The 19,711-nt window shown below is 33.5% G+C and overlaps 1 protein-coding gene across 1 annotated transcript; it reads left to right on the top strand.

Annotated features, from left to right (window-relative positions):
- The first annotated feature begins 1,319 nt into the window (after positions 1–1,319).
- On the top strand, positions 1,320–19,683 carry LOC129752670 (uncharacterized). Its single transcript, XM_055748437.1, has 5 exons — positions 1,320–1,493; positions 1,561–2,538; positions 2,599–3,010; positions 16,214–17,091; positions 17,146–19,683. The coding sequence occupies exons 1-5, from the start codon at positions 1,419–1,421 to the stop codon at positions 17,488–17,490; spliced, it is 2,688 nt and encodes an 895-aa protein (XP_055604412.1). The 5' UTR covers positions 1,320–1,418; the 3' UTR covers positions 17,491–19,683.
- The last annotated feature ends 28 nt before the right edge of the window (positions 19,684–19,711 follow it).

The following is a 19,711-nucleotide window of genomic DNA, read 5'->3' as shown; positions in this document are numbered from 1 at the left end:
TTTGGCATTCAAAGGAGTTTTTCGAAATTTCCATCCGAAATATCAAATGGATTACTAATATCTCTCAAATAAAGACGATGCTGAAGTAATTCGATTTTTTCTTGGCTTTTATACCACTTCTTTTTTGCATAGTAATATGACCTACAATCATTTGCTCCATTATTTTCAAGTTTTAATAGGTATTAACGTTTAATTTAACATAAATCCTCACTGAATAGAAATTTCTTTTTCGAAGAAATTAAAAATCTCGTTTTCTATTTCAAACGCCAAAAAAATGTTTTCTTTGAATTGACCGGAATGTCAATCTAAGAAAATTTCGCAACGAAAAAAAATCCAAAGAGATTGAAAATTATGTTTTCTTTTTTAAACGTCAAAAATGTCTTCTTTAAATTCACCGGAATTCCAAGATAAGAAAATTTTAAAAATGTCTTCCATAATTTCTTTTCTTTCACGACATTTTTTGCCCGGAATTCGGCTGATGATGCTTTAAATTCTTGTAAATTTGGTTTTTAAAATATTTTAAGATGATAGGAGTTTGGCTTATGTACTTTTTTCTAAAACTATTTTTTTTTTGTTTCGATTATAGTCGTTTTACCATCTTTATGGCATTCGCGACTTTATCAACGTTACAGTTGGCGGATTGTTATTGAAAAACTTATCCGGTACAACTGTGTTCGATGTTTACTCTTGGGCTCGAACTCGCGGACATCGGCTCAGGAGACAACAGATTCGCCAACTGAGCTATATCACAAGCCCTATTTTCTAAAACTATGGGTTTATGGAAGCATTCTGAAAGTTGGCATCTTGTGGGAAAACATTTCTTTATATAGTTGTTTGCTTGTTAGTTTAGTGCCATAACTTTATGATTTTCGATTCTAGGATTTCGTGCTTTATATTAAAGGATACTTGACGCTTTCTGTTTGTCCTTCTTTAAACCTATTTAAAAGACAAAAACTCCTTTTTTTATCGAACTATTGAATTAAATTCAATGCTGCATTTTGTAATCAAGTCAAAAATTCATAGAATCGGTTAAAGAAGTTCAAACAACCAAAACTGTTTATTTTTCAATAGATTTTTTTTTATCTCTCGAGAAGAATACTCCTCAGTTTATTCATGCCCCTGCTTACTCGATAACCGCAAAAGTCGGTCACCTCTCGCAGGTCAATCAACCCCTTTCAACAAGCAGTTGAATAATCGTAAACATTCCGAAGGTCAGGGTTGTTTACCGGCCGACCAGGAAGTCTACGTTGACCTAGTTCTCGAGACAAGCTAAAATTTCACCATGACGCCAAATCCAAACAGTTTGATCGATAAATCTCACTTTTCGTAACCGTCTCTCGAAAGTGAAACCACGTTGGAACTCGTCTGGATTATTTGAATTTTATTCTTGGAAATAGTATTCTAAACCATCTCTCACGATGGAGATTATGGAAGAAGGAAATTTGATGGACAGAGTTCCAATTTTGATGGAGCGGGATCTACAGTACTATCAGGTGAGGGTGATTGAATCTAGTCCATTAGGTATTAGGGGTTATGTAATCAAATTTTTTCCTCCCGAAGGACAACCAAAAAGTGCTGATGGAGATCGTTTGCCCCGGAGTAGTCGGCGGAAAACTCGACTTCCCCCGGTCCGCTTCGTTCGCGTCGGTGAAGATCGTTACCTGGCTCGAGGATGAGTACTTTGCCGCCTACCGGAAGAACTCCGGTTTGCTACATCTGGCCGACGTGCTGCAGCAGGACCATCAGGGGAAAGGTGAGGCCGACGAGGCTGCTGGTTGCGGTGGCATAGTCAAGTCGTCTGATCCGGAGAAGTTCGTGCTGTTGGTGGTCAAATCGGTGGACAACATGCTGGAGCACATCCACACGCTGTCCCAGGAAGCTTTGGATCATGCGGATTTAACTGTGCTCACGGCAACTATTGGCGCCGCAGCTCTGGTCAAGAATGCTCTCTTCGTGTGGCTTGGTTGTGTCACCAAGAACGTGTGTCCGCCTAAGGGAGACGAGAAGGGCGGATCGCTCAAGATGAGCTACAAACAGTTCTCGGAGATGACGGAAGCGCTGGCCGAGCGATTGCTGGATTTACACTGCCGGTTGCTCAATTTGTACATCATGCAAGATGCCGACTGCCTTCATTGGGAAAGTCAGCATCCATTTTTCGAATCCGAACGAGGATCTTACACCATCCAAATGTGGTGGCTGTATATGCAGGGCACCAAACAGGATCTCTGGAACTCGGTTCCCCCGACTATGGCACAGCGAGTATTTGCCGGAATGCTTAATGAAACTTTAACAGTCTTAACAGTCCGTTACACCCAAACCGTCCCAAGTCGTGCCCGGTCCATGCTTCTGCTTGTGGACGTTTCAAATATCTTGCTCTGCGTTGGCGAGCTTCTGCCGGCCATCTGCGAGAATGGGGAAGCTTTCGTTGGACTCAACATCTCCAACCAGAGTAAGATCATTCGAGATATTCACTCCAAGTGTCAGGAACTTTTCTGCTGTTTGTTGCTGAGAGGCGTACCCCTGGGAATCCTCTATAAGGTAAAACTTGCAATAAAAACATGAATCTTTTCCACGATGATCAACTTCACACCCAAACAGATCACCAAGAAGGGTGTCAACTCGATTGCCATGTTTAACCAACGGCAAGGTCTCATCACACCTTGGGTAATCTTTGCCCACCCGAAGTTGTTCCCCACCAATCAGAACGGGTTGTGGGCGACACGTTGCTCGGAACTTCCAACAAACACGGCCATCTCCCTCGAGTTGAATGTCTTACTGGCTGCACCCCAATGTAGTTGGTGGCTTCTGCTCAAGGTGCTACTGATGAGAGAGGCGTATCTGTCATCGATGATATTTCATCATCTGATAAAGAATCTTCCATCGGGGGACAATTTTATTCCAAGTTCTAGTCAACCGTCAATCAACAAGGAATCGATGTCCAAAAAGTGTGGAGGGTTTCTCTGCGGCTTGGAGTGTAATGATATCGTTCAGTGGTCCCTGGAGCAGCTTGGTAATGTTGTTTGATATTTTTTTTTTTGAGATGTGCTTAATGTTGATATTATATGGCTGTGTGTGGTTTGTATTTTGTGTCATTTGCTCGATTTTTATTCATGACGTTTTTTGCTTCTTTAAAGGAACTAACAGGACCTTGTAGATTTTTACAGTTGTTTGGTGAAAGCTTACACAGATTTTTATTTGTAAGGAATTCTATAATTCGCTTTCATAACTCATTCTCTTCTAGTGAATCCACTCGCAAAGTTTCATTATTTAAAAAATGGAGACATTATACGAATACAAGACTAAGCGTATGTAACAGTGCTTATGAGTCATTTCAGTATTACTACAATACAGGTTCGTTCATAAGAAAATGAAACCGCGTGAAGCAGTGCACTTGCTTTCAACTTTGACCAGCTGCCATTTTTGTCCGGGTTGATATTTTTTCTTAAAATTTTCACAAAACCTAGTTCATCTTTTCAAATAACACTCCACAAATTTGGAAGACTGTACTAAGACTGAAAAAAGATGCAGCTATTCTCGGGAAAAAGGGAAATTGAGATTGCTTCACGAATTTTCATTGAAAAATACTTGAAACTTGCCAAAAAAAAGGAATAAAAATGTTTGATGTAGCCAGGTACTAGGGCTAAGTTTCCTCAAAATCGATTGAAGCGATCATAAATCGGACTGGTTTGAAAATGATTTCATTGTTTTTTGGATAGATGTGTGTATGGAAAATATCGTAATCAATGTTTTTTGAGATTTTTCCTTCAGAATTTTAAAGTTTACCACTTAAAATATGCTAAATGAAAAAAAAATTATTCCTGCTTTGATTGGAAATATAAAATATTAAATTAAGAAGAGATTCTAACGAAAGTGCGAAAAGAATACTCGCTTCAAGTTTATATGTATAAAATTCGTATATCACTTTTTTCACGTCGTTTCTGAAAATCTGTTTTCCTATTTTGGGCTCCGTGAAAAGAAATCTTTTTCCAAACAAATAATTAAGGGAGTTTATATCAATCACCAACATATTTGGTGTAAATTTTTGTTATTGTGGAAGTAAAATCTCTGTTACTTTTAATATATGTATTGGCCTTTTTTAAAAAAAAAAAATGATCGCGTCAATCGATTTAGATGAAACTCGGCCAAGTACTAGATCGATCAATTTTACATCTTATGGCCAAATTTTAAGTATTCTTCTTGAAAATTACAGCGAATCTTGTGAAGCAATCTCAATTTCCCTTTTCTACGAGAATAGCTGTATCTTTTTTTTAGTCTTATTACAGTCTTCCAATGTAGTATAGTATTAGTTGGATAGTTGAATTAGATTTTGTGAAAATCTCATGATAAAATAACAACCCAAACAAAAGTGGAAGCTGGTTAAAGTTGGAAGCGATTGCGCTGCATTACGCGATATCAATATTTTTCGAACGCAACTGTACATTTTATTAGAACATAAAGCATTCAGCCCATTGTTTAAACCCAAAGAACAATAATCATCGTCCTTTCGTGTTTTTTCAAATTGAATTATATGACGTATAATTTTTGTATATCATATCGAAGCATTTATTGTAAATATCAGCTGGATACAGTTTGAGATGACGATAAAAAACTAGAACCGATGCGGAAAAAAACAAAAATTAAACTCAAAAATTATTTTTTTTCGCGATTTTATAATATTTTTTGAATAGTTATTCTTGTTTTTGTTCAAACAAAAAAGTGAAAAAATATTTTTTATAATTTGAAATGCAAAAAATATATTTTTAATATATAAAGTACTGAAACTTCGAATAATAAACCAAAGTTTAGAACATGCACAATTCAAAATTGAAGTCAGAACAAGAGGTAAGCCTTGGCATGACAATTAGAGTATTAACTGTTTTTTAGTTTAAATTTTACTTTATTTAAAGTATGTTTAAAAATTATTCGAAATGAAAAATTTGAATTTGTAAAATTGAACTAAAATTTAATATTATGATTCAAAATGTATAAAAAATATTGCAACATTTCATCCATATAAAATATTTTTACTGTTTTACATTGAGCAAAATAGGTTATTTTCATACAAAAAAAAAATATTTTCAATCATTCAAAACTCTGCTATTTCAACCGATTTCCAAGATTATTTCAGATAGAAAAGGTTCCGTTTATCGTCAAAAATAATCACACAAAAGGTGGTGTTGTGATAATGTGCCCTTTTCGATGCCCGAGCCTTGAAAATCACTGAAAAATACACTGAATGCTTTCTACAGAGCTTCAGCAACTTCTAAAATCCTCCTAATGTATAAAGCAGGCGCGGTCCTATGGGGGGTGGGGTGATCGGGATAATCACCCCTCCCCACCCCTAGCGGCAAAAAACCTTAAAAAAAACACGCAACATCTCGAATTTCTATAAAAAGTTGAAACTTTTCTTAGTAGATGTGCTTTTAAATTTTCAAAATTTTCCACTCCGTGGGGGTGTTTATTCAACAAAAACTTTTATTTATCACTTAAAAGGCTGAATATTGGAAAAATTTGTTGAACAAAAATGTGTTGTTGAGTGTTGATTTTGAATTTGCTATTAATGAAATGTAGGGACAACTTTTTTATAAATTGTCACTAATTTCCCTCATATGCCTAAATTAACACGAGCAAATCGTAGTAAATTTTATATTTGCTTCAAATACAGAGCTTCAAAATTCTTGATTTTGTTTTGAATTTTAATGTAGGGACAAATTTGAAGTGAAAAAGTCATATAGGGGGGTGAACATGGTTATAACACTGAAATACTTTAAATATTTGTTCTGCTGTTATTTTTCATTTATTGCCTTCAATATGCAGTTTCTTTTTTATTTGCTCAGATTCAGAAGGAAACAATAAAAAAAATCATCAAACTTTAAACTTACGGAATCATGTGACTTCCAATTTTCTTTATTTTTAGAAATTTCTACTAAGTTTAATGGATTAACAGATCATGGTCGTTCTATTTAAGAAGTAAAAACAACCTTTGGTCTACAAGTGTTAAATTGCCTTTATTGTAAGAAATTTATATTTTAGTCAAATTATCCATCGGAGTGATCAGTTTTCCAGTAGACGTTTAAGAAACGTATGACTTCAATTGACCGTCTAACTTTCTAACCTTTTTTTTTTCTTTTAATCGCCAATATTTCACAAAACAAATTCAATCACAATAAACAACAAGTGTTGATGCCGCAATAAATTCATTTTTGATGAAATTTTGAGCAGCAAAAAGCTTCCCATTAAGATATTTTTTGTATTCCAAAATATTTTTTTAATTGAAGGAAAATTATCAATTCAGAATCAGGAAAAATCATTCTTATTAAACTTTACTTCAAGAATAAAAAGTTAAAACATATCTGAAATTTAAATACCTTTAATTTAGAATTTAAAATTCTATTTTTTCTATTGTTTACAGCTGGTTTGTTAAGAATTTTTAAACTCTATAAAGTCATATCAGATGTTTAATGCTATCCTCATTTTAAAATCTAAAGTAGTGCTATTTTCACTTGCGTTTACAAGGAATTCATGACTTATTGCAACAAAAAAGAATTAAGGTTCTGAATCACAGCAAAGATTCGCTTTCGCGAGTTTTTTTCAACCTCAATTTTCCACCATTCAAATATGAATTATAAACATAAAAGTAATAACCTATATTATACTATTCTAAAACAACAATTTAAATTTCAGATCTGATTTTTTAAAATTCTGTTTCAAATGTATCACATCAAACACTCATATTATGGATGGCTATGAAAAAAATACAAGAACTGCCAAGCAGAAATAGAATAAACATAAAATATTTATAGTAAGAGTTTAAATTTTTTTAAATCTCCTTAAGAGATTTCAGCAAGAATAAATCGAAAAAAAGATTACGTGTTAGGGGAGAGGCGGGCTATATGCGCATATTAAGGAAAGCACTCATTTTCTCCCATATTACAATATATAGGAGTCTGAAAACTATATACACATGAGCTGACATCTGTTTTTTATACGTTAAAGCTTTTTTTTCTATTAAAATCTCTTACAGTTTTTGTGAAAATAATTTTATAGTAAAAGAAGTCAAAATAGCCGATTTCCAAAACTGGCGGGCTAAATGCGCATATTTATGTTTTTAGCAATATTTCATTAACACTTGCAATATTTTGATATTATTTAATTGAAAATGGTAGAAACGGATGTTAAGCATGCGTCAAGGCTGAAAATTTGGTGAAATTATTTAAATCACTAGTTCTTTAGCATGAAACATAGTTAGGTATCCCATATGGCCATATTTCATGATAATATTTTGTTCATATCGTATTTTTATCGGATCAGTTTGAAGTTCTTCTTTTTTCGCTGGAATATGGTGATTTGAGCTTAGATTTAATGTTTCAATGATAAAAAGTAAAAAATTTATAAGATTAATCTATATTTCTTGGTGTAGGCATTTAACCTGCCTTGATATGGGCATTCAGAACCTGTCTCTTATTCCAATATCTTATCATTTACAACTTTGCCAAAAGCTTCAATTTGTTGAATTTCCTATTTTCAAATGAATAAGAAAGAAAAACCATTAAATTTTTTGTTCACAGAATCTGTACGCACGATAGTTAAAGTTCAATATATTCTTACAAAACTGACGAAAATCTTGTTTGAGTTTTTTAATTTTTTCGACTTTATGTAGCAATTTAATTTTTTCATGCCATGTGTTAAAAGCGTATTACCCTCAAACTGCACTAATTAGATATGATGAATCTCCAGCCATATCGTCAATCGGCTGTATGCGCATATTACCCAACATGCGCATTTAGGAACACTTTCCCCTATATATTTGCTATCCCTATAAGTTTGAAGAGCCAAAAAGGAACAAAAAAGTATTTATAAAAGCTGTTCCAAAATGAAGTAGTTGGTGTTGGCGATAGAGATTCAAATTCATCTCCAGAACCCAAAATCTGGATTCAAAACTATAACACAAGGAAACAAAATTCACATTTTCCGAGGTGCAAAAAATTTGAAAACTGATTTTGACTTAGCACAAAATGTAAATTTGTAATTTTTTTTATCAGCTCTTGTTTCTGGTATAAATTTTCAAAATACAAAATTTATTGAAAAAATGTGTGCACTTTTTAGCCTAAGTGTAAAATATCGAAAAGATAAAAAAAAGGTTTTAACTTAATGTTAAATTTTCATGAAGACTGTGAGTAATTTACCATGAGAAAAAATTATAGAAATAAGTATCTTTCCCCATTTTGTAAAATACGAAGATCATCTATACAAAATGTGTATTGGTTTTTTCCGGGAATTTGGCATTCTTTTTGGAATTCTTCCAACTCATCTGTACCGTTGAATGATTAAAGGACAATGAAAAGATTTTACATATTTTTTGTTGATCTTGTGGCTTAGTTACTTCATCAATTATCATTGATCGATTTTATTCTAAACTGCTAAGTTTTGAAAAAAAAACTAAATGCCAGAAAATAATAAGGGAGAGAAAAAATCTGAAAAAAAATTAGTTTGAGACGCAAAAATCTTCCAAAATCAGTTTGCCTCAGTTATAAATTTTTCCTTGTGAATTGAAACTATCCTCTTATCATTCCACTATTTTTTCGGCAACATGCTTGTTTGTATCATGCTAAAAAGTCAGAAGTTCTATTAGTGATTGCAAACCAACACTCCTGGATTTTAAGATCTACAGCAATTATGTCACCGAAACCGCTTTCAGCTCATCTACACAATAATATTGAAATTTTAAGTTAAGATTTAGTTTAAGGTTTGATATTCTGAATCTGAAAGCTTGGCTGTTTCAATTACAAATGATTGAGACTCTTCACTAAAGAAAAGTATTTACATTCAGAAATAACCCTTCATTTCATAATTTTTTTTGTAGTTTAAAATTATTTAAAAAATTGGGAATTATATGAAGGTACCTACATGAACAACAAAAAAGATCAATCGATTTTTCATAATTCATTTGTTGTAGTACAACTAAAATTGAAAATTTTGAATGATAACTTTAAATTCAAGAGCAAATCAAATTAAAATAAGGTTTCAGAAGCTTCATATTCAGAAACTGATTTTGATAATCAGTTTTTCTACTTAATTTATATTTGAAGTGTTGATTTTATATATTGTGCTTCCAAATTAGAAAATAATAATAATACTAAATTTCCAAATCACGATTCAGTAAAATAACCCAATGAAGAATTTATTGCCCGTTAGTTATGTTTGTTTATAAGTTTTTCAGCCTTATTGGTGAAAAGTAAAATACTTCGACAAATTATAAAATATCAGAGCGCTAATATTTAGAAGCTCAGGGAAAAATGGAGATAGCTTGAAAAATTGGTTTCTACATTTTCATCTCTCAACAACGTGTGTATTATTTTCATTGAAAAAATTACATTTATAACGAGAAATTCTTTAAAGATCCCTTAAACTGATAATTTTAAAATACCAGATATACCAACGAAAAAAAAAATATCAACATTATTTGCAGCGGATATCATAGATTCGTTTAGTTATTCATCTCTTGTTTCATACTTTTTTAAATACATTTTGTTCAGTAAAATTCATGGGGGAAGGAGGAGCAGTGTGCAGCTTATATTGTAGACTCATTTGCAACAGACCATCTCCACCCCGCAACCCCACCCCTTTCTTTTCGCTCACTCAAATGATTGTTTTTTCATCAGATATTAACGTTCCTTTATATTGACTGATTTTTGAAAATTTGAAATGAATAATTATAGCTAGATTGGTGTTCTACACCACGGTGCACTGTTTTAAAAATGTTCATAAACAATTTTAAAGATTTCACCTCATACTTATTTATAAAGATATTTTTTCTTGAAGGAATTTTCTTGGAGCGCAAAATAAAATGCAACTCAATATTCTGGTCATGTTGGTACAAATTTCGTCACCAAACCTTCTACTCCCGAGTATATCTTTATTTTTAGCAGAGGCTAAAACTACTCGCAGTCTTCAAGTGAGTAGATTTTTTAAAAAAATGTCAATGTGGCCAAAATTTTCACAGTTTGTTTTAACTCCAACTTTCGAATCTCCAACGTTACTCTAGATGTGTATTTTAACGCTATGTCTCCAAATTCCTTCTTTGCGCCAAAGTAAAAAAAAAGTTTTGAAGACTTTTGCTATACAATGGAAGTATGGCATTCATCTTACAAATAAAACAATTTTGAAAAAAAAAAACAGAAATCTGATAAAGTTAACGAATAGATTTATTTAATACGTCAGAAATTTCGAGATTTCTTCAAGTCTATGATTGAAACAATCTTTGATTAGGAATCGAAAATAACCTCATGTAAATCTCGCACTCTTTTGATAGAAAGCCTGCTGTTGAAAATTACTGAAAAAAATCGTTCACTTTGTATTTGTTTGCCAGTTTAGATAAAATTAATGTGTTTCTGTTTTTATAAAAACAATAAAACATTAGCAGAACTGTTAGTTATATTTCAACCAGTTATAACTTACTGAAAAAAAAAATTTCTGAATCTGAATTTAAAGTAGTAATTTTGAATGTTTTAAAGTATTTTGGATGTTGGATCTGGATTTGATAAGATTATATACAGTACTGGACAAACCATAGTACTCATTCAAACTACCCGATCAGAAGAGCATATCAAAATTGTTACTCAAACCTATCTCAGCGAGATATTTATATCTTATTCAGTTATAGTCTTCATATGAGATTTGTTGTTATGTTTTTTCTAAAACAGAATTATATTTACTTTTGATAAATACAATTTTTTCAAAAGCATTTTTGGAAGCTTTACGATGAAATTTGTCGATAACATATATGAATGAAAATGATAATTCTTGAGGCATGGTTTTATTTATATTTTCAAAGCTATATATATTCATTCTAGTACTGTAATCAATCTGTATACTCTATTTGACAGAAGTATGAGTCGAAAGAAAAAGGCTGGGGAGTAGGGGAGATGAGGGCATAATGGGCACCTTAAGGAAAATGCTTTTTTAACCATAGAGAACAGCTGTAATATGTGAATTACATCATTGATTCGTGTTCCGACACTCAAATAATCTATTGTCTAATTGGATGAAACTTGAAAAAGTAGATAAAAACGTTTAAAGATGCATTTTAAAAAATTTTGCCGAAAGCTGAAAACCAGTCACTGTAGAGGCATAATGAGAAACCCCCCGAGGCAGTATGAGCACCATTAATGAAGGCATAATGAGCATTTTTTGCCGGGGAATCTAGCAGCGAATTCGACTCGATGAAGTCAATTGAGTAATAGAGCTACAGCTCAACTTGTTTCGTCTGAAGATTTGGCCTATTGGTTAGATGTCGGAGAGATAATCAGTAGATAATTTATGATGCTGAAAATTGAAAAACAATGTGTAGATCATGTTGCAGTGCGTACATTTCAGATCAAGATGATTTAAAGGTCATAAAAGCTTATTTGATGGTGCTCAAAAATTATAATATTTTCGTCACTTGAGAACCTTGCTGGTTATTATTTAATATTTCTGTAAATATGAAAAGGATATTTCTTTTTTGGTGAAAAATTAATACTATAGGTAGTACGAAACAAGTCCTCATGAAAATTTGTTTAAGAAAATACGTACTTATGTAGAAAAATGGACTTCTCATTATGCCTCGGGTGCTCGTTATGCCCTCATCTCCCCTACTGTTATTTTTCTCTGTTTTGATCTGCCTGCTTTAAAAGCTTCATTGGATTTTCAGAGTCTTCACATCAGTGGGTACATTTAGTATTTCTTCTCAAATCATGATAATCCTATTCCAATTCATTCTTATTTCAATGCAACAGGTAAACCTTCAATGCATTCCATTCATCTAAACGACACTCGAAGTCGACTGCCTGCCTGTTCGCACGCATCCCTTTTAAAATTCCAATAGTCCGATTCCAATTCTTCAAGTAAACGTATAGAAATTCCCATTGTCCAGTTTGAATCCACAAACGGCTGCCTGATTCCCGTGCGCACGCTTCCTTTTGAGAATTCCAACTGTCTGATCCCGATCGGGCCGATCCATCAAAATTCCAATACACCAGGTAAACTTATATCAATTCCCATTGGCCAATTCTATGGAAACCAAACGGCTGCTTGTCTTTGCGCGCCGCTCCTAAACAAGCAGCCGGCATCGAGTTATGCAGAATCAGTACGAAAATAAACATCCACCTTCTATGAAGCACAGGTAAAGTAATAAGCAAGGACACACAGCTGGTAGGATGGGATGGGATTGGGAAAGTGATGAGTTCGATTCTCTTCTCTTATCGCCATCTTTTTTTTGCATACAAATCCAATAAGACTTTAAGTTTATATATCCTATCTGGATGAGTTATAATTTTGTTTAAATTATAACAACGGTTGATATGATTTAGTTATGGCTGCATAGACTTTTTGATATAATTTGAGATATTTTAACATCCTACGAGTACTAGATTATAACTCATCCAGATAGGAAAAAATTTAATATCAAAATATCTCATCTTGATATAATTTAGTTTTTCTCTTCTGATCGGGTATTCAAATCCCTGTATCTTTTGCCACATAATAAATATCAGCTCAAAATATTCAGCCCTATTGTATTACTTTAATGCACTAATGACTGATTGAATTATTTGGTAAAAAATTGAAATTTAATAGGGTATTCACACCAAAACACAGTTTAAGTAAAGGTCAGTATTCTCTTGAACAAAGAACGCACTAAAAATAACATAAACCGATCGCTCATTCCCCGCTTAGAAAATTGTTTTACTTTCTAACAAACTTTAAAAAATTCCATTCCCTGAAAAATCCGGTTAAACTACGAGTTTTATTTTTTATTTATCCTTTTAAGAGCGCGATTGAAACCAATAAGATAGTGAAAAGCAAGTTTCCGTAGATAATCGTAAGCTTTAAGGTAAACATTGTAAGAAAAGTTTATTTCAAACTTTAAAATTTCATGAAAATACGTTTAAAATGAATCAGGAGCAAAAGTTATAAGCAAAAAGCTGAGCTGTTAAACACGATAGAGGAAGTGGGCAGTAATCTACAATCAGAAAGATCCGTTGAATTTCTCGAGAAGTGAATAAAAATCCTTTTCTACCTCGAATATTAATTCCAATTCATTTAAAAAATGCTGATGTAAGAGTCGACTGCCATTATTGATTTTTTTTAAAAAGATTATTAAGATTTGGAAAAAACAAAGCACCTCACACCATGATACTGCTCTTTGGATGCTTGAAAGTGTTTTAACAAATAATAAAACCCTTAGATTCGACAGGGTTTACAGGAAATTGAATCCTTTTAGTCTGATAAGAATTTGAAATTATTTTCTAAGCAGAGAAATAGCGATCTGAAAATGTTATTATGAGTGCGTACTTTATTTTGTCCAAGCGAAAACTGACCTTAACTTAAACTATGTTTGAGTGTGAAGACCATATTGAAGATGACCCATTTAACAAATTGTTCCTTGAATGATTGCAATATAAATGAGTTACTTAATGTACATTTCTAAAGGTAAATTGATCTTAAAAAATATTGAATTATGCTTTAGATAACACTTGTTTACTAAATTACAAAACTACAATACATGCAAAATTTGTAATATTAACAATAACGTCAACTTCATTGAATGACCGATATTTCTTATGCAAAATTAGCCGCCAAATCGGAAAAAGAAACAAAAAAATATTTCAGTGATCCATTTATGAGTAAAGCACAAAATATGAAATTTTGTTTAAAGAAAAAAAGTACTTGTACATAAATGAAAAAAGTCTCGGATTACATAACATCAATAACTAATATCTTTTTCCATTTAGAAGATGGATAAATTAGCTAACAATTATCTGAACTTTTTTTTGAGCAGGTGCTATGTAGGCTTTGTTGATACATATTACATTAATAGTACTGTTTGCATTTTGAAATGTGCAAAATGTAGTTCTATTTAGGAATAATAAAACTTTATCAATATCACGGGCTGCAGGCTTAAATTGATCATTGACTTACAAGAATTTTAGTTTTTGGCAAAGCCATCCGATGTCTCCAAAAACACCAATAAGAACTATCAAATCAAAATTGCAGTGTAAAGAAGAATACTTTAATCAGGTTTGAAAGGCTCCTATGAGCTATGAGGCATTTTTCAAGAAAATTGCGGATGAAGTTTCCTAACACATTCATAATGTTGCGTAGTGGAAAATCGCCATAGTTTAAATGCAACTTTTTAGCATTCATCTAGCAATAGATTGAAGCCGTTCATTAAACTTACTCATGGTTTTAATTATTTGTGAGTTCATATACGATTACCCCTTTTTTGAAAACTAGCCACTTTAAAAATTGATTTGTTATTTTCAAACGGTACAATAATGGGTGATACGGTCAAAATTTGTTTAATGGAAAACGCGTGTAAATCGGTGAAATCGTTTATTTAAAAAAATCCAATTTTCAAGTTTAATTAGTGTAAAATTCAGGAAAAATATTCAGTTAGGCTTCCGCTTTTCCTAATCCGAATTGCCGGGCCTTACGCTTAACCCCTGCCATCAGATTTTGTTCAGCCACCTTGTCCACCTTCTTCGCCGCAGAAAGCCAGTTTGCCTTAAACTGCTGCTCGTCTTTAGCAGTTTTTTTTTTGGTCTTCTTTAGGTTCCGCTTGACAATAGCCCAGTATTTCTCAATTGGGCGGAGCTCTGGCGTGTTGGGAGGGTTCTTGTCCTTGGGAACCACCTGCAATAGGATGCGGATAGTAGATAACCCTAATTGCGAAAATTGCAACCAACCAGAAACGGCAGAACACCTTATCTTAAATTGTCATATGTACAAAGATCTCCGAACGAAATTCAGCTTCGATGGTAAATTTCCCAATATTGCTGAACTATTGAAGACAAAAGATACATTACTTCTAAAAGAAGTAGTAGAATTTTTAAAAAATGCTAAAATGAACATCTAAACTACTGTAACTACATTACCAAAAAGAAACTCTAGTAAAAAAATCCTTACGATCACGTAACAAAAAAAAACACAAACAAGAATACCGCTGGATATATGGTCACTGTCACCGATCCAAATGTGGTCGCACCCCCTCACCACAACCAAACAAGAAGAAGGAGAAGAAGAAGGAATCACCTGCACGTTGTTGGCGGCGTACCACTCCATGGCTTTTTTACCGTAATGGCAAGATGCCAAATCCGGCCAAAACAGTACGGAACAACCGTGTTTCTTCAGGAAAAGCAGCAGACGTTTATTCAAACACTCTTTCACATAAATTTCTTGGTTGACAGTCCCGGAAGCTATGAAAATGCTGCTTTTCAAGCCACAGGTACAGATAGCTTGCCAAACCAGATATTTCTTCGCGAACTTTGACAGTTTCATGTGCTTGAAAATATCTGCTACCTTTCCCCTTCCTTTTGCCGTACAAAAATCCTGTCCCGGAAGTTGCGTGTTGTCGGCTTTGACGTAGGTCAAAATTCGTCAGCATCGTCGTGTACAGCCTCCGGGATCGCGCTTTGGCCGTCGTATTTTGATTATCATCGCGATTTGGAGTCACTTCCTTCTTGTAAGTCGATAGTCTGGCTCGTTTTTTGGCTCGATGCACGGTTGTAGACGATACACCCAGCTTATTTGCGGCATCGCGGAGAGAGGTTAGGATTTCGCTTGAAACTACCGGCAACTCTCTTTGTCGTCTCAGCGGCTTCCGGTTTTCGATTTCCCCTCGATCCAGACTTCCTGGCTGTCGACAAACGTTCCCCAAACACTTTAATTACATTTGTAACGGTTGATTTGGCAACTTTTAGCGATTTTGCCAGCTTTGCGTGCGAGTAGCTCGGATTTTCTCGATGCGCGAGCAAAATTTTGTTATGCTGCTCTTCTTCTTCTTCGGCATTTTGACAACTGAAGAGTGAATTCCAAAATCAAAATAGGAGCAACATTCTACACACACACCTTCAAAATGAGGGATGTTCAGGTTTTTTAAATGCAAAATTGAAAGAAATACGTCAAATTGATATTGACCAAATTTTGACCGATCACCCATTAAATAGCACTGTTTCAAGTTTACTTTAAATTCATTTATTTTTGGTGATAATGTTTGAAATTTAACATACCTGTCTGAAGATTTTCTACTCAAGCTTGTTCATCTGATCTCTGTGTCTTGTACCATGCATCCTGTTGCGTTGAGTATAGATTTTAATCTTAAAAACCCTCAAAAATAGGCGGTATAAAATCTTTATAATTACAAATTAATTGCTTAATCATCATCCTGTTACAGATCCCATAGGTCAAACCAACTACCAGGTGCTGATGGGCTTAACCTACATCGTGATCATGGCCGGAAAATCGTCCGATGTGAACAAAACCCTCATTTCCGCACTAGAGAAAAGCAAAATGAACGACTGGGCCTCCTGTTTGGATCGTCGCCAGGTGTGGAATCAGAAGCGTCCCCCATGGTTGGAGGCAATCCTTCATCTGGTCTACCCCATTTTGGATCCGATCATTCAAATGCTGATCTCGGCCGTTCAAACTACGGCCAGCGTCTATCAAGCCATGTCCTTGTCACTGTCCTGCTTCTCGGAAATGTGGGACTGCATCCCGGATTGCATGTACACCGTTGTTAGTTGTTTGACCGAGATACTTCCGGCAGAAATTCGACCACTAGGGGATTCCGTTCTGATACAACTACTTTACATGGCATTGTATTCGAAACTTCTGGAGGCGGCTGAAGTAGAAGCTGAAGCTGAGCTGAAGGAACAACGGGAAGCGAAGGAATCTGGCCAACCGGCAGCTCAGCCGCAGCCCGAGGGTTATGTTTCAACGATCAACATGAAACCAAGGTCAATAATTTGTCAAACGCTTGCTGAAGCTATCTGTTTCATCGATGAAGACAACAAGCACACGGATCAGATCAATGCGCTGATCAATCAGGCTCGCGAAAGTCAACGAGCTACCAACACGCTCGAGAGTGAAATGGAAGAAGCGGTTGGGTTGAGTTTTGCGAGCACTTCGAAGATCGATGAGCTTGATGCGTATGTTCAACATACGCCGAGCGTCCGATCGGAGGAAGAATTTGACGTCGAAAATGCTGAATACATTGCGGAAATGTTGGTCAGCGATGTTGTCATGACCGGAGTTGGAAAAATAAGCATGAAGGTTTGAATTAAAATTTGCACTTAAGTAACTGTACTAAAATCATCTCAATTACAGATGATCTACCAATACATCAAGAAGAACTTCGAATGGATTCTGCAGCAGCTGGGTGTCAGTGAAGTTGAAATTAACCCTCTTCAGCCGCATCCGGGTCAAAATATCAAGGAAAAGCAGCAAACGCTGATCGATGTGATGTTTCATATTGGGAACAAATCCTTTGATCAGCTTCTAAGTGGGCAGCTAGACATCGACTACAACAGCTGGTTCCAAACGCCGATGTCGATGAGTGCTGAGAAAGCTTGGCTCCAGGTTTCCCAACGTTGGGAGTTTCAGCCGACGGCCAAACTCTCCGTTCACGAAGCACTGATGGTGTCGTATATCACTTCCGCATTGAAACCATAATTTCTATAAAAAGATTCTATAATTACAACCGTTTAAAAGATATATTTAAATCTTCTCGTTCTGGTTGGTTAGAATTCCATTCACCAATGTTTACATCATAACACTGTATATTTAGAATTTGGAAGTTTTCTCGTTGATTGTTAAAATAGTCATCCAAATAAATTAAAAACACTTTTTACGACCAAAACGTTGCAAACCATCATTCAAAAGAAAACTACAATTAAATCCTCAATTATAAACTAAAGTAGCAGACCCGCTGTGCTTATCTACCCCTTTCGTAAAAAATTGAGTTTGGTCATAGCTTTTTTTAAACTAAATCTCTATATTATTCAAATGCGAACTTTTTTTATGGAAGCTGAGCTTCTAGTTTTATGTTTTGAGGCTCAATGAAGGTTAAAAGTTTGAGAAGCCACCATTTTCAAAAAAAGGAGAAGAGGTTTTCAATACAATAAATAATCACTGTAAAAATCGCCCCTTTTGAAGCAGGAGTCTTTGAAAACAGGCAAATTTCCACTAAGTCGAAAAGTGTGACAAACTTCATGAAAAACACTAAGTAGTTGGTTTTGTTGATAATATGTATGCTTCAATTATTGAATCCATAAAAAGTAAGTGAAGTATTTTACTCTAAACTCAAAATTTCAAATTCATAGTCAAATATTGATGATTGAGGTTATCAAGATTAACAATCTTGACTCAGAACTGACGCCAAAACCTCAAAAACTGATCACAGAATTCCGCTATAGTTTCAAAAAAATTTGTTGTTGTTAGAAATTCATTTCTGATTTTAAATTTAAAATGAGATAGGTTACTCATTTTTGAGGATTTGGTAACATTTTAACAAAACCAAATTATTTTTCGGTTTGCATATTTCGTTTTTTTTATCCAGTTAAGGATTCTTATGTTTAGTTCTAATCATCACAAGAAATTAGAAATGAAAATCTGTTTCGAAATCCCGGTTCCAATTTGGTTTCATCAGTTTGAAAAAACATGATTTGTAGTTTTGAAAACCATGAATTTATAATGAAATAGTCATGGTTTCCAAAACTCGAATTCTCGATTTTTCAAAACTAATAATTTTCCTCATGATTTTTGAAATCCAAATGCATTCGAATGCTTAAATAATAATTTTCCAAATATGAAAAAAAGAGAATTAGAAACCCTCCTGAGTTTTTGTTTCATATTTAAATCCGAAGTTCTTGAATTTAATTTATATGCAGAACTCAAACCTAATAAAACTTCGTAATGGCGATTCCAAATTGAAAAACTAAAATCAAATTCATTATTTGAAATTCATTTTTTCCAGGCGCACATTTTGGATCTTAAATAAATAATTGAAATAATTAGTTCAGATTGAAACCAAAACATCAGAGTTAAAATTACAGATTCATGAAACAAAATTCAATTCTTGGCTCATATCTAAAATTCTGATCTGGAATTGTGACCCAACATATTTTTAAATTTCAAAAAGCGTTTTGAAACTTAAAAAATAGATTCAAAATTTAAATTTTGAATTCAGGTTCAGACAGATTCAGATTAAAATTAAAAAATCAGATTCTGATTAAACTCGTAACTAAGTTTTTAAATATGGAATTGGTTTTTAAGGAAAATACTTGGTGGTGAAAACATGTAATCTTCACTTTAAAAAAATTTGCAAGGAATTCTGTATTTTCTAAGTCTATTGTTTAAGATTATTCAAAATGCAGTTTTTTCTAGAGATAATTTTTAAACTATAATCTTAAGTTTGGATCAAGTATGCAATAATCAGGTTTTAATCGTTAATTTTTAATCTTTTCCTTTGACTTTGGAAAATTTGATTTATTTATATTGATGGTTTAAGTATTTCAATTTGCTCAAGAGTTTGATAGTTTCAGTATATTTGATATGAGCATAGAATAAATTATTTTCAAGAAATTTAAGACTTTTATTTTACGCTCAAATCATATGAATTAAATCTACTAGACTCTGGAGTACAGAGAACAGAGATTTTAACCATCGGTAAAAAAACATACAACAACAACAATAACAACCATCGGTAAAAGTTAGTTCCTTTTTTCGAAACAAAAATCTTTATAAAAAAATGAACTAAGCATTTCATTGATTTTAAGACATATTTGTAACTTTTATTTACGAAAATCTATTAATGTGAAAGAAATTAATATGGATAATAAATTTTTTTTTGTGTTTGTTATTTTATTTTATTTTATTTCATTTATGCTTAAAA

This window comes from Uranotaenia lowii, chromosome 3, assembly GCF_029784155.1.
Source record: "Uranotaenia lowii strain MFRU-FL chromosome 3, ASM2978415v1, whole genome shotgun sequence".
Lineage (NCBI taxonomy): Eukaryota > Metazoa > Arthropoda > Insecta > Diptera > Culicidae > Uranotaenia > Uranotaenia lowii.
This window is presented reverse-complemented; position numbering and strand designations above follow the sequence as displayed.

What these genes read in the sequence shown, in the direction of transcription:
- LOC129752670 (XM_055748437.1), top strand. Translation starts at nt 1,419, where the DNA reads ATGGAGATTATGGAAGAAGGAAATTTGATGGACAGAGTTCCAATTTTG. An exon ending in GGGATCTACAGTACTATCAG is followed by an intron (nt 1,494 to 1,560) that starts GTGAGGGTGATT and finishes TTCCTCCCGAAG; the next exon opens with GACAACCAAAAAGTGCTGAT. An exon ending in CCCTGGGAATCCTCTATAAG is followed by an intron (nt 2,539 to 2,598) that starts GTAAAACTTGCA and finishes ACACCCAAACAG; the next exon opens with ATCACCAAGAAGGGTGTCAA.